At 40.5% G+C, this 15,560-nt stretch overlaps 1 protein-coding gene across 1 annotated transcript; it reads right to left on the reverse strand.

The window, feature by feature from the left end:
* Nucleotides 1-607: 607 nt before the first annotated feature.
* cfap161 (cilia and flagella associated protein 161) lies at nucleotides 608-15,464 on the reverse strand. Its single transcript, XM_061774189.1, has 7 exons — nucleotides 13,740-15,464; nucleotides 11,107-11,196; nucleotides 10,821-11,035; nucleotides 10,663-10,744; nucleotides 8,645-8,803; nucleotides 8,450-8,523; nucleotides 608-6,070 (listed from the first exon to the last, which is right to left on the reverse strand). Exons 1-7 carry the CDS (start codon nucleotides 13,830-13,832, stop codon nucleotides 5,842-5,844), a joined length of 942 nt encoding a protein of 313 aa, XP_061630173.1. The 5' UTR covers nucleotides 13,833-15,464; the 3' UTR covers nucleotides 608-5,841.
* Nucleotides 15,465-15,560: the final 96 nt, after the last annotated feature.

Genomic DNA, 15,560 nt, shown 5'->3' on the forward strand with positions numbered 1-15,560 from the left:
AAAAATAAATAACTAAAATGATTTCACAAAGGATTCCCAATTCAGATACTCACCTAAATGAAAATTCACAAGAAATGCAGAAGGTCCAGAAGCCCAGACAAGACCTCGAGCTGGAGTATAAACGGCCTCAGCAGTCCCCATTATGTAACCTCCACCAACCCATGTTGCTAAAAGGAAATACAGATGAGAAAGAAGTCAGTGTGTAAATTAAGGCATCATTAAATTAGAAATGTGAGAAGAAGAAGTCTTACCTGTACCTACCTATAGAAACAGAGTGCAAGTGAGGTGAAGTAACGCAGTTATAGAGTTATTTAATTGCAATGAGTGAGTGTCCCCACACCAAGCGAATAAGTCCCCGAGGTGAGTATCTGCGGACACTTGCAAATGAATTGACACTGTCTCGCATGTACAATAACCGTCAGAAGTGTCCTGTAATTACTCTGCCTGCACCGTGGGGGCTGAGGAGCCCACCCTACCCTCAAAATACTGCCATTTAATTTCCCCAACTGCAGCTTTCACCCTACAATCTCAAAAACATGAGGGAAAACTTAAAAGGGGATTTAAAAAAAAAAAAAAAGAGAAATTATAACAAAAACAGGACTTTTATTCTTAATGGCCAAACAAAAACATGCAACACAGTATGACAGGAACGAAGGTGAAAGGTCAATGATGCATTCCTCACAGCTCTGGCTAAATATATTACCAAAATAATTTATTTATTCTTATATTACAAAACAAAATTCATATTATCACAGTGTGATCATAGTGTTTAACTAAAACATTCTGATACATATAATTTACCTACTATTCCATTTTTACAATTATGTACTGTATTATAAAAGAACATATTCAATCCCATTTACGCAGTGTCCCTGAACGCACCTCGCTCACTCACACAGCTGCCTCGTGACTGCCTAGTTTCATTCTGAAGCGTGAAATAGGAACTACAGCAGGTGTAAAGTACAATCTTTTAATCATGGTCAAACAGTTACAGTTGATTCCCTGTATATTACAGTACACTAACATCGCAGCAGACCCTGCAATGTGACTATTGCACACACGTACATAGTGATGACGATGCTCAAAGACAATATCGTGCAGCCCTCCTGCACAAAGAATTTAGATGAGAACTGGACTAAAGTATGACCAGGCTCCGGGCCAGATACGGCCCGGTCTGTTATATGGGCCCTGTAATATTTGTTGCATTTATGTAGCTGTTCTCAAAAATTTATTAATTACAATTTATTATTATTATTTTTCATTAATTTATCTCAATAAATAGATTAATATATTGTAAATAATAAAACATTTACATACATTTTTTTCTTGCCATCAATCTATTTTGGATAGGCCTACCGAATGTTGTCATTTGTGTTAAGGTGTTCTGTCTCTGCCCCGCCACCAGATGAGGCAGGAACATAGGGTGACCTACAAGAGCGGAGGTAGAAGCATGCAGGTGGATTACATCTTGTGCAGACGATGTAATCTGAAGGAGGTTACCGACTGTAAGGTAGTGGTAGGGGAGAGTGTGGCGAGACAGCATAGGATGGTGGTGTGTAAGATGACTCTGGTGGTGAGGAGGAAAATTAGGAAGACAAAAGCAGAGCAGTGAATCAGTGGTGGAAGCTGAGACAGGACGAGTGTTGTGCAGCTTTTCAGGAAGAGGTGAGACAGGCTCTTGGTGGACGGGAGGAGCTTCCAGAAGACTGGACCACTGCAGCGAAGGTGATCAGAGAGGGAGGCAGAAGAGTACTTGGTGTATCTTCTGGCAGGAAAGGAGAGAAGACGACTTGGTGGTGGAACCATACAGTACAGGAAATCATACAAGGAAAAAGTTTAGCTAAGAATAAGTGGGACACTGAGAGGACCGAGGAGAGGCGAAAGGAATACATTGAGATGCGACACAGGGCAAAGGTAGAGGTGGCAAAGGCCAAACAAGAGGCATATGATGACATGCATGGCAGGTTGGACACTAAAGAAGGAGAAAAGGATCTATGTGCAGGTGATTAAGGCTAAAGATGGAAATATGTTGACTGGTGCAAGAAGTGTGCTAGATAGATGGAAAGAATACTTCGAGGAGTTGATGAATGAGGAAAATGAGAGAGAGGGGAGAGTAGAAGAGGCAAGTGTGGTGGACCAGGAAGTGGCAATGATTAGTAAGGGGGAAGTTAGAAAGGCATTAAAGAGGATGAAAAATGGAAAGGCAGTCGGTCCTGATGACATTCCTGTGGAGGTATGGAAGCATCTAGGAGAGGTGGCTGTGGAATTTTTGACCAGCTTGTTCAATAGAATTCTAGTGCGTGAGAAGATGCCTGAGGAATGGAGGAAAAGTGTGCTGGTGCCCATTTTTAAGAACAAGGGTGATGTGCAGAGCTGTGGGAACTATAGAGGAATAAAGTTGATGAGCCACACAATGAAGTTGTGGGAAAGAGTAGTGGAGGCTAGACTCAGGACAGAAGTGAGTATTTGCGAGCAACAGTATGGTTTCATGCCTAGAAAGAGTACCACAGATACATTATTTGCCCTGAGGATGTCGATGGAAAAGTACAGAGAAGGTCAGAAGGAGCTACATTGTGTCTTTGTAGATCTAGAGAAAGCCTATGACAGAGTACCAAGAGAGGAACTGTGGTACTGCATGCGGAAGTCTAGAGTGGCAGAAGTATGTTAGAATAATACAGGACATGTACGAGGGCAGCAGAACAGCGGTGAGGTGTGCTGTAGGTGTGACAGACGAATTTAAGGTGGAGGTGGGACTGCATCAGGGATCAGCCCTGAGCCCCTTCCTGTTTGCAGTGGTGATGGATAGGCTGACAGATGAGGTTAGACTGGAATCCCCGTGGACCATGATGTTTGCAGATGACATTGCAGTGAAAGCAGGGAGCAGGTGGAAGAACAGTTTGAAAGATGGAGGCATGCCCTGGAAAGCAAAGGAATGAAGATTAGCCGAAGTAAGACAGAATATATGTGCATGAATGAGAGGGGTGGTGGGTGAAGAGTGAGGCTACAGGGAGAAGAGATAGCAAGGGTGGAGGACTTTAAATACTTGGGGTCAACCGTCCAGAGCAATGGTGAGTGTGGTCAGGAAGTGAAGAAACGGGTCCAAGCAGGTTGGAACGGGTGGAGGAAGGTGTCAGGTATGTTATGTGACAGAAGAGTCTCTGCTAGGATGAAGGGCAAAGTTTATAAAACAGTGGTGAGGCCAGCCATGATGTACGGATTAGAGACAGTGGCACTGAAGAGACAACAGGAAGCAGAGTTGGAGGTGGCGGAAATGAAGATGTTGAGGTTCGCTCTCGGAGTGACCAGGTTGGATAAAATTAGAAATGAGCTCATCAGAGGGACAGCCAAGGTTCGATGTTTTGGAGACAAAGTTAGAGCGAGCAGACTTCGAGTGTTTGGACACGTCCGGAGGAGATGATTAGTAGAAGTATGATGAGGATGGAGCTGCCAGGCAAGAGAGCTAGAGGAAGATCAAAGAGAAGGTTGATGGATGTCGTGAGGGAAGACATGATCGTAGTTGGTGTTCGAGAGGAGGATGCAGGAGATAGGCTTACATGGAAAAGGATATCGCGCTGTGGCGACCCCTAATGGGACAAGCCGAAAGGAAAAGAAGAAGAATGCAAGTGGAATGACTATGTTCTTGACATCTTAAGAAATAATCGTGTATTCATATTCATATTTTAGCTAAAACTCATTTGGGTTCAAGATAGTCTACATACTGGCAAATTAATCATTACAGAAATAAAAATGTGATTTTGGTGATGCTTTTCATTTATGCCAGTTGTGGTATAAGCTGTACATTTGTTACATTACATTTACATTTAATACATTTGCAGGGTTCCAAAGCAGTATTTATATAACTCTTGACAGCTCCTGTATAGTTATGTTTAGAGGATTGTGTTTAAAAGTTGAGTAAAAGCTAAAAATTTGTATAATAGCTTTTATTTTCAAAAACACAAATAGGGACCACTGCTCATTCTATTTCAAATGAAAAAACAAAACAAAAAAAGTATTTGAATGTGTTATTCCTGTACAGAAAGGGAAGAAAATTGAACATTAGACCATGTTAACATTTGTCATTATGCATACCATTTACTGTGCAAATTGAAAAATGCTTGAACTCATTTAATTGAAGAACTTTTACAAGAACTACTTTACATCTGCTCTGAACTGCTATTCCAGCCCAGGACATTCCGTATTCACGGTTTGTTGACAATGCCCATGTGAAGCCAAGCTCTCAACATGAGACCCCCTCAAAGTCACAAAATCATGCAACACAGATGTGAAGCAGTTCTCAGAAACAGTGTTGATACAGCTAATATGACTTCAGTAATTCACAGGAATGCATTTTTCAGTTTTACAGTTAATATTTTAAAAATGCCTAATGTTCCCTTTACTCTCTGGAGAAGAAATAACACATTTTGATACATTTAGTTTTGGAACAGAAGGTGCAGCGTTCCCACTGCAATTAAAGAGACCCAGGACCAATGGAAAAACCCAACAAAGACCAGATGCAAGCATGGAGAGGACGCCAAGGTCCAACCAATGCCGACTGGCGACCAGTTCAGGGTGTAGTCTGCCTTTCGCCCGAAGTCAGCTGGGATAGACTCCAGCGCCCCTGAACAGGATAAGTGGTGTTGAGAATGGATGGAAGGTGAAACTGGTTTCCCAAGGGCAATTTTCTTTTCTTTCCAGGGGGCGCTACTGCGTCTTATAGCGGAGGGTGTGTGTGGGGGGGGGCTCTTGAGGACCCCTAAAATACAAACATTTTCACGAGGATACACACACCCTTGGAAAAGTCTGTGAGTTTTGGGTCATGTGAGAAAAAGCATAAAAATCAATTCATGCATCCATTCTTGCACTTGTTCTCATTTGGGTGGTGGGTGAGCTGGAGCCCATCTCAGGTGACTTTGGGCGAGAGGCTAGCACAGGGCAAATATAGACTAAAAACCACTCACACCTATGGGCTATTGAGCCACCAATAATTAGAGTGTAGTAACTCAATTCTCAGATGAAAACTGGTCTAATCCAAGGTTTTGTTACATTTTTGACATACGAGGGCCGTCTGCACTCTTTTGTGAAATATTGACAGAGTTGTTTAGGACTTAGACCACTATTGCACTAAACACTTAGTTGGAGTCATTGAGTTGCAGCCCTAAACCTTTCATCACTGCTGCAAAATCACAAAAAGGAATTTGCCCAGTTTGCTCAATTTAGAGTCTCAAAATATTATTGAGCCATACCCAAGTAGCTAAAATTGCATGGGGATCCCGGTTCAAGCCCTCGACTGACAGAAAATTGTGGACAAAAAAACACCCATCAGATTCGTCAAGGTGTGTACAGAACTGGAGTAGATGACAATAGACCATTCACCCACAACATTCCTCAAAGCTGGGTACACCTTGGACCAGTCACCAACCAATTGCAGGGAACAGACAATACACAGACTACCATTCACACTCATATTTACACCTATGGACAATTTAGAGTCTGCAAGTAACCTAATATGCATGGGAAAGCATGATAGGACGGGTTTTCCAAGCAAGTGTCAAGGGTATCAAAGTACCTCTAACACCCCAGTGACAGGCCATTGTACCCCTAAAGGGATGTTTTTTTCAGTGTGCTGGAAGCATGCCTCACCATGGGCCTCCATATCACATTTTCTATTATTATTTTTGAAAATCACAATAGATGACCACCCCGTGTTTGACAAAACATATCAAATTCTTATAGCAACAAACATTCCCGGGGAACAAATCTGTGTTTAAAAAAAACAAATGCAAAGTTGGGGGGAATCATCCAAGCATAGAACCTTTTTTTTTTTTTTTTTAAAGAAACAAATCACCTGTTTTCCCGATAATTACATATGCTACATGTGATATACTCTGTTGGACTGTCATCCCGGGGCAACGATACAGAGTTTCCCTCCGACTTCAGGCGATTGAGAAGCAGGAGGCCCTCCCCGGCTGGGTCAGAGGTGCACAGGATCCAGTGGTTGTTGGACTTTTCAGCTTTGTGGGCGTCCAAGAAAGTATGAGCGGTCACCTCGTACTCATTGCCATATGTGGTCCTGCCAGTGGGACAAAAAGGAATGAAAGACATCGAATGGGAAATAAAAAATATTGCACTCGGGAGTTGATTAAAATGTATTTGAAAGAAATCTTGATTATAATAGTCGTAGTCATGGCACTGATTAAAAAAAAAAAGAATCAGGGTGGTCCTATCAGGGTAAAAAAAAAAGAAAAAGAGGTTCAATTCTGCACACTACACCAGGAGTGGGCAAACGTTTGTGCCGAAGAGCCCTATTCGATTTTTAACACTGACAGATTGGCCAGGTCATTCGTAGATGAGGTTAAAAAGTGTTAAAATGTACATTAAAAAAATATATATATCATAATATTAAAATAATTTAATGGAAATATATTTAATAAAATCAACTAATCAGTAATTTAATAAATACATTTTAATTTAGCACTATTAGGAAAAAAAATGCAAAATTAATGAAACAAATAGTACAGGACTCCTGATTGTGTAAATGTTCACAGTGGTCTTAATTAACTCATTCCCTGCCAATGTCGTCCAAAGACATCATTCAGAATCAAGCTATTCCCTACCAATGCCGTCTAAAGAAGTCAATGGCGTTTTTTTAATGAAGATCGGGGGGGGAGGGCCTTGTGCCGTTTATGTGTGATCGTCAAGTCTCTGGATAACTGCAATGAGGAATGGCACACCGTAGAGGGCAACAATGCCTTGAGGTGAACGTCCCTTCCTCAGAGGGGCGGGGACGAGGAGACAATGAGAAGATGCAAGCATAATGACGGAAAAGAGAGAAGACAATAGGAAAAAAAAGAAAATTCTTAAAAAAAAAAAGCTTTCGGTACTCTAAATTTATTGAGCCAAGGCAAGAAAAATATTCCTGTGACCGACAGGAATAATGCCTTGGATCATGCAAGGGAATAAAGAACGACGCTCCGAGCCAATCGTTTTGTTGCAAAGCTGTCGCCCAAAATGCCCGGCCATATGGTGAGATGCTCTCGGTCGCTTGCCAGCTGATTATCTGCCGACCAGGATTTGAGTAAATGGGATCCGCAATCATCAGATGAATGAACTCGCTCTGGATCCCCTGGAAGCAGCTGAGCTTCATCCTGAGCTTCCGCCGGATGATAACTGAGACGAAGGTAACTCGTTTGCAGCTAGCGTTAGCCACATTTACCGATAAAAGACTCTCCTTCACTCCTTGTGACATAAACAATTTAGTCCCACTAGTTCACATTACAATGTAACATCTGTTGCCAGTACTGATTTCAATTTTCCATTTCCAGCTCGTCCATCTTGCAGTAATTCAACACCAGCAAGTCGAACGTATTTTAGGATTGCGACGAAGAAAAGTAATGTTTTTTTTCCCATGCAAAACACATCAATAAAAAGTATTCTCTAGTAATCGTATGTCTTTTTTTAAAACTTACAGGATATGCATCCAGAGCCTGGGGCTTGAAAAATGAGTGAAATTGCTCAAAAATGCCTGGCAGTCTGTAGGTTCTCTGCTCAGGAAACGGCTGGCAGTGAATGAGTTAAACAGGGTGGGCCGTATGTGTATGTAATTTTCCTCCCCGTGGACTACAGCATAAAGTTTGGCTATGGTGGAGGTCTGGCAAAAGTGTCAGTTTCTTGGAAATCCATTACAAAGATTTTGTGCAATCTTGCACACAAACAAACAGAAATGTACCAAACAGATCTTAAATTAATTAGACCACCCTAACTAATGTGGACTCTTTCAATTTCAGTGAGCTCTTGATGATTAAGCATTTTGAACAAGAATTTCACATTGAATTCAACATTTTCACTGGTCTTCTCTTAAGGCCTGGTACACACACAAGGAATCTTCAAATCTTATTATTTTTTTATTTTTTATTTTTATTTATTTATTTTTTTAAATCTGCTACAGACCCCACACATGAAGATACAAAATCAGGCATTTAACAGTTTTGGTTGTAGTGTCTGTGGTGTGCACCAATAATCTCAACACAGAAAACCACACAGATTTCTGGTCCGCCTCAAAAATGGCGAAACAAAGCAACGCAAAATCGAAAACGACATGCCGAGGAGGAAATTATAGTAGCCTTGGGTCTATTTTTTGGAGTAAAATCCCCAACTATTACAATTACTATTTTTTTTTTATCTCACCATAAATTCCACCAACAACCCAGGCTTAATTTAGGCTCCTCCCTGACATTAAAGCTCATCTCTCAGATTTCTCTTGACACAAACTACTGTACGACTCTCCTATTTAGACAGGGCTTTGGTTGCATCTTATGGTGTTTCAGGAATAACACAAAAAAACGTGAATAGATAAGTTTTTTTTGCAAGTTAGTAGCATAAGTTCCACAGATAAAAACAAATAGGGGAATTTGTGAAAAGGGAATCACGAATATGCGGGGAATTACTATACCCAAGGATTAGATGGTCCATAACAGCCAGAGCCTGGTTTGTCTTGCAGTGGAGGACGACCACGTTGACGTTGGCCTGTGAGACGAGAAGGCAAAAGCCAACCTTGTTAAGATAACGTATGGTACAAAGCAGTGGCAGAAAATGCAAAAAAGGTTGAGTCGGGCAAATATTTAACAGAGTAGACAAAAATACTCACGGGTACAGGCAGACCCTCGTGCTCGAGCCTCTCCTGGGGGTCAAAGTGCACCACCTTCCACCAAGATGGAAAGCATTCGCTCTCCTCCAAATTGACTTCCTGGAGACGAGACCTAAGGGCGGACTTCCGGAATGTCTGCACATCACTTGTCAGGTACAGCTGAAAAAGGAGAAAGTGGTATTGTTGTTGTTACATCTACACCATAGTCAACCCATTAAAAGCCTCACTCAATTTGTCACATTATTGAAACGTGATTTTTTTTTTCCTTCCAAAAGCTAACACTGGGTTACAAAAAAGTTTTTGTTGTCTGTTTTTTCAACTGATTTAGGACAATTTTGCATTGCTGAATCTAAAAATGACATCCGTTTCTCTTTTTCTTTTTACTAAATCGATGACATTTTTGTGACATTATCAGTTGATTTTTGTTAAATATTTCTCATTTGAGATAGGTTTTTAAGAGAAAAAAAACATTTTCTCTCACGTCCCCAGGTTGAGTACTCCTGATATAAAGCCAAAATACCTGTACATATAAACAAAAAAAACAATTCATAATGGCTTCCTTTCCTCAGGACCTGTCTGTCATTGATAGACAGGAGCCCAGCCTGGTGACTTCCTCACACTACGGAGGCAATTCTTTTCGGACAAGTTCAGGTTTCCAAACCATGCAACATTACCAAAAGGATAAAACAGATTCAATAAAACTTCTGTTTAAAAAAATAAATAAATAAATAAATAAAGAAAGAAATCATTATCTCAGAAGAAACATGGAAGGTTCTGCATCATCAACACCTCTGCCAGCCCTATAGCTATGCAAACTGCAATGGATCAAGGTGCTGTACAACATGCAAGACAAATATATTGTTTGTTAAGTAACTTCATGTGCAGTTCAAAACAAGTTTGTACAATTATTTGTAACATGTTTATTCAAATATTTTAGTGACTGAAAGTTTAGTGGTACAGACAGCGCTAGACAAATACTACAATACATGAAAGCTGTTGTTTTTGTTTGTCTAAATGTAAATAAGAGTAGCTCGCAGTTGCCTTCATGGTAACGACGACCTTCCCAACATGGCCACCACGTACGCACAACGATCAGCGGGCCTGGCTTATCTAGTGTGAATACCTATGTCCGGGAAGCCCAATGGAAGACATTGTGTGAGGTGTTGTGACTTTCCTGTGTCGTTTGATTGGTGAACAAGACTTAAACGTCACTCGCGCTTAAATTGGATTGACAGCGCCCGATGCGGAAGTCGGAGTCTCGCGCACGAAATAGTTGATAAATAAGCAATAATTGACAAATAAAAGTAGTGAGCGACATTTAGATCATTGTAACTGAGTAAAAGTACCGTGACTTATTAACAGCAGAAGCGGCGGAAGTTTTTTTCTGGTCTCGTCAACTCCTGTGATTTCGAGCGCACAGGCGGAACCTCAGGCTACATATTAGTCCGCCGTGGAGTAATATTCACAATTACATCTGTGTGTCGATGGTGAATGTGTGGAATGGATCTAGCTGCCAGCGTTCAAGGAGTACGAAACAGCCTATGGCGTCAGTGACGGCGAAACCCCCGCCCTCTCAGGAAAAACTCATCGGATCTATACAATTTACTTAAATGGCCTATTTTGATTTCAAAATTGCAAATTTCGCCGAAAAGCGACTGATTTGCATGTATTGTTTATGTTATGCAGTGGAAACACTTAACATACATTTTGAAATTAAATTCTAAAATAAAGTTTTTTTTAAGAAGCTGTTTATGTTATGCAGTGGTAATTGTTTTTATTACATTAAAAATAATGACAAATAAAATTGTTTTTACATTTTAATTAAATTGTTTTAATTTAACATCGTAAAATGTAATAAAGCTATAACAGTTTATGTATTGAGGTAATTTTTTTGTATATTATTTTAAATTACATTAAAAATGAATTTTAAAAAATGTAAACATTTAAAAAAATGTAAAAGTATAACAACTTGTCTATTGCAGAATTAATGTGTGTGTTTTAGTGTTGCTGTTACTTACACCCCCGGCGAAGCCACTTGTTGTTTTCAAGGCAAAACTTTGCTCATAATGCAGAGTTGCTCCTTCAGGAGTGCCATCTACACTGTTGTCACACACACACACACATTACATGATTCGGCCAATACAACACTAGTGTGTGTGTGTGTGTGTGTGTGTACCTGGTAATGATGAATGCCGTGCGCACACTGGGCTGAATGTTTCTCCCAGCACTGACTCCACACGGACCTTTAATGCCAGGAGAAGGAATCTTGGTCATGTGTTCAATGTACGCGTTGATGCCGAGCGCAAAACATTTGCCATCTACACCGATGTTCACCAACATCACAACATCTCCAAAGTGCAGAGCATCATCTGTGGTCACACTCAATTCCACCTGTACACACGTGGACATCATCATCACTAATGTTGTGTTGCTATTGTTGTCGCAGATGTGCATGATGGTACCGGACTGAGGATGTTGTGCTTGAGGAAGTCGACTCTCTGGGCAGTCAGCTCCCCCTTTTCTCTTTTACACAGGTACTTGCTCCTCACATGCTGTAGTGAAAATACACATCAATATTGAAATGAGGGATGGACAATTTACATACATAGACAATTTACAAAAAAAAAAAATTTTGTAACCTATGTTTTTTCAACTGATTGTCAATTTTGCATCACGGAATCCGAAAATGACATCTGTTTCTTGTTTTCAGGTCAGGTTCTTATGCCAACTTGTTATTAATCAAATGTTACAAACTTTGCTTACTGTAAATTGAATAGTAGACATTGATAAAAGTAAGTACCTGTAAATTGAATGTTACGTCATCATTGTTCAAAATTCAGGTCATGAACCTCTATTTATTTGAACAGCTAAAGTGAAAATACCTGTACATGTAAAGAAAAACGTGGCCATTGTTCAAAACGTTGACCTGACCAATGTGATATTTGGAGTCAGCACATCAAAATTGTCCTAAATCAGCTAAAAAACTAATAATCTCAAAACAAGAAAATTGTTTGGCTGGGCCGATATTTGGCATTTTGACGAATATTGGCTTTTTTTGTTAAAAAAGACGGTCGGTAAGAGATCAATTTAAAACTGGGGCAACTTCAGGGAACTCCAGTGCAGGCACCAATTGTGCAAGTTCTCCCACTTAAAAAGATGAGAGAGGCCTGTAACTTTTATCATAGGTATACCTCACCTACGAGAGACAAAATGAGGAGGGGGAGGGAAAAAAAAAATCTGAAAATCAGTTTGAATTTTAAAGAATTTATTAGCAAATTATGGTGGAAAATAATGACTTGGTCAATAACAAAAGTTCATCTCAATACTTTGTTATATACCCTTTGTTGGCAATGACAGAGGTCAAACGTTTTCTGTAAGCCTTCCCAAGATTTTCACACAGTGTTGCTGGTATTTTGGCCCATTCTTCCATGCAGATCTCCGCTAAAGCAGTGATGTTTTGGGGCTGTCGCTGGGCAACACAGACTTTCAACTCCCTCCAAAGATTTTCTATGGGGTTGAGATCTGGACACTGGCTAGGCCACTCCAGGACCTTGAAATGCTTCTCACAAAGCCACTCCTTCGTTGCCCGGGCGGTGTGTTTGGGATCATTGTCATGCTGAAAGACCCAGCCACATTTAATCTTCAATGCTCTTTGGATGCAACTCGGCATTGTTTCTCCTCCAAACATAAGTTGAGTTTTCACCAAAATGTTCTATTTTGGTTTAATCTGACCATATGACATACTCCCAATCCTCTTCTGGATCATCCAAATGCTCTCTAGCAAACTTCAGACGGGCATGGACATGTACTGGCTTAAGCAGGAGGACATGTCTGGCACTGCAGGATTTGAGTCCCTGGCGGCGTAGTGTGTTACTGATGGTAGCTGTTGTTACTTTGGTTCCAGCTCTCTACAGGTCATTCATTAGGTCCCCCCCTTGTGGTTCTGGGATCTTTGCTCACCGTTCTTGTGACAATTTTGACCCCACGGGGTGAGATCTTGCATGGAGCCCCAGATCGAGGGAGATTATCAGTTGTTTTGTATGTCTTCCATTTTCTAATAATTGCTCCCACAGTTGATTTTTTCACACCAAGCTGCTTACCTATTGCAGATTCAGTCTTCCCAGCCTGGTGCAGGTCTACAATTGTGTTTCTGGTGTCCTTCGACAGCTCTTTGGTCTTGGCCATAGTGGAGTTTGGAGTGTGACTGTTTGAGGTTGTGGACAGGTGTCTTTTATACTGATAACGAGTTCAAACAGGTGCCATTAATACAGGTAACGAGTGGAGGACAGAGGAGCCTCTTAAAGAATAAATTACAGGCTGTGAGAGCCAGAAATTTTGCTCATTTGTAGGTGACCAAATACTTATTTTCCACTATAATTTTCTAATAAAGTCTTTAAAAATCAGACAATGTGATTTTCTGGATTTTTTTTTCTCATTTTGTCCCTCATTGCTGAGGTATTCCTATGATGAAAATTACAGGGCACTCTCATCTTTTTAAGTGGGAGAAATTGCACAATAGGTGGCTGACTAAATACTTGTTTGCCCCACTGTATTTATTTATCAAAATGTTCAGTTACCTTTACAAGAAATGCTGCTGATCCTGGGAACTCCCTACACTTTTTTTTTTGGTTTGAACTTAAAGCAAAGATATGTGAAAGATTAACATTTCCGTTATATTGAAATTTTTGAAAACTATTTTCTGTAGAAATCTTTAGAGAGTTATTCATTTCTTTTTCAAACATGCTGCTGGGCCTGGGGGCTCCCTGCCCTTTTTGTTAGAATTTTAAAACAAAACGTTGCAAATATGAAGAAGCTGTTTAAAAATCATATGCTTAAAGGCATTTAAACAAAGTGTTGGAGTTTGTATTATTCAAATGTTTGATGACAGACAGAAAAATGAGGAAAAAACTTGAGCACTAGATAGATATTTAGACGAATGGACAGACACGTGTCCATTAAGACATATTTTGTACACAACTATTGAGAGGGAAACTTGCTTGCTAGTTCTACGAGTTCGACGATATCGGTCCTTGTAACACTTGTCTAGCTAAAACACCAACACGAATACCAAATAGATCTTTCTTTGAACACAAACCTCTTCCAAATTCTGCTCCTCGTTCCAGTTGCCAATTTTCACGTTCGTACGATAGGTTTTAAAGTTGGGCATGGAGGTCATTTTGTTCGCCATGTTGTCGTCGTTTGCTCAGTGGCCACCCTTCAGCTACGTGGCTCCGTGTGGCGGTTTCTATGGCAAAGCCTATCCATACCAAGCTCCCGCCGAGCGCCGGTAGAGGACGCCAAAAATCCCACACGTCGGACGTAAACCAAGCGACGTCATTCACGCATGCGTCACTCCTTCACGTAAAATTGTGTAGTTGAGCGTCAAAGGCGCGCCTGATGTGACGTGCTGTGACGTAACATGCAGGCGCCCCCGCCCACTTGGAAGTGACGCTGTGTAATACTGACCTCACTGTTACTGCTGCTTCATTCCAACTTTTATGACGCATAACCAGCGTGTTGTGGTTACCTATGGTGTGTAAACCTGTCATGAAAGATTTGCATACTAAGATTATTTCAAACACATATAAGCCTTTTGACATAAAATAGCATATTGCATTCAACATATGTGTTCACTACTGCACTTAAAGTACGCATTAAAAGTTTACCATGTGGTAAAAATCAGTATTAAATGAATATACATTACCAAATACAATATAAGCTTTAACTGTCCATTGATTGTGTGTGTGTGCGGTTTGGAGTTCATATTTGCTTTTTTTTAACTCGGGGAAAAGACACTTAACCCACAATGCCCATCAGTGAATGTGATTGGATGTTTGGTGGTGGTCGTAGGCGCAGAATGGCAGCCACGCTTCTGTCAGACTGCCCCAGGGCAGCTGTGGCTACACAAGTAGCTTACCACCAGGATTTTGTGATATAAAAAAAAAAATGAAATCAAGAAATAATTTCTAAACTTTTTCAGCCATAATGCCACCCATAACCTGATCGAAAAAGATGAAATATTTTTCAAGAGGGAATGTAAAAAAATAAACAACCGAGACAATGTGGTTGTGTGCACACCGTTTTGCAACTGGGGATGTGGCTGTGCTCTTCACATTCAAACTCATGTTAAATGGAAGTCCGCACACACTTGCTACCGTTTAAAGGGTCTCTGATTAACCCCAAAAACTGTTGTTCTGTTAGGCTTTTGCTGACATTTCTTTTCCTGAAGGTTTTGTTATACCAGTAACTGCTATATCGAACTTTTCATAATTCCCCCCACCATGCTTCACAGCAGGTATGGTGTTCTTTTAGTGGTAAGAAGTGGTTGTGGCAAACAAACCTTATGGAATTACAGCAAAAACAATTCATCTGACCACGAAACATTTTCCCACGTGTTTAGGAAATTTTGTTATGGGCTGATGAAACAAGACAACACTCAAGGGGACTGTTTTAAAATTGTGTGTGTGTGTGAGGGGGAGCATAATATGTCTTCTTTACAGAAATGTGTGTACATTTAGGCCAACATAGTTGAGAATTCTGCATCGACCGACCAATGGATCAAATGGACTCTTGCACTGGACTCATTGCGATTAAACTGTATATTTTAATTAGGTGTGTATTTTCATAGCATCAAGGTTGCCCACAATGTTGGCATCCACTGCAGCCTGGTCATCATCCATTTCTTCATTTTATCCCCAAATTATTTTCGTGGAGTTTTTCCACGCCCGCATGGGGAGTTTAGATCATGCGATGTTGTTCGAATGAAAAGTACTTTATCTATCTGTACCGTGGGCTTCTGATGCTGGTGTTTATATCGATGTTATATGGATGTTTTGTTAGATTGTATGTAGACAAATTATTTGTTGGATGCTCTGTTGCTGTGATGTTTTTGATATTTTGGTATTAGTTAGTGTGA

This window comes from Phyllopteryx taeniolatus, chromosome 5 (assembly GCF_024500385.1).
Source record: "Phyllopteryx taeniolatus isolate TA_2022b chromosome 5, UOR_Ptae_1.2, whole genome shotgun sequence".
Classification (NCBI taxonomy): Eukaryota; Metazoa; Chordata; class Actinopteri; order Syngnathiformes; family Syngnathidae; genus Phyllopteryx; species Phyllopteryx taeniolatus.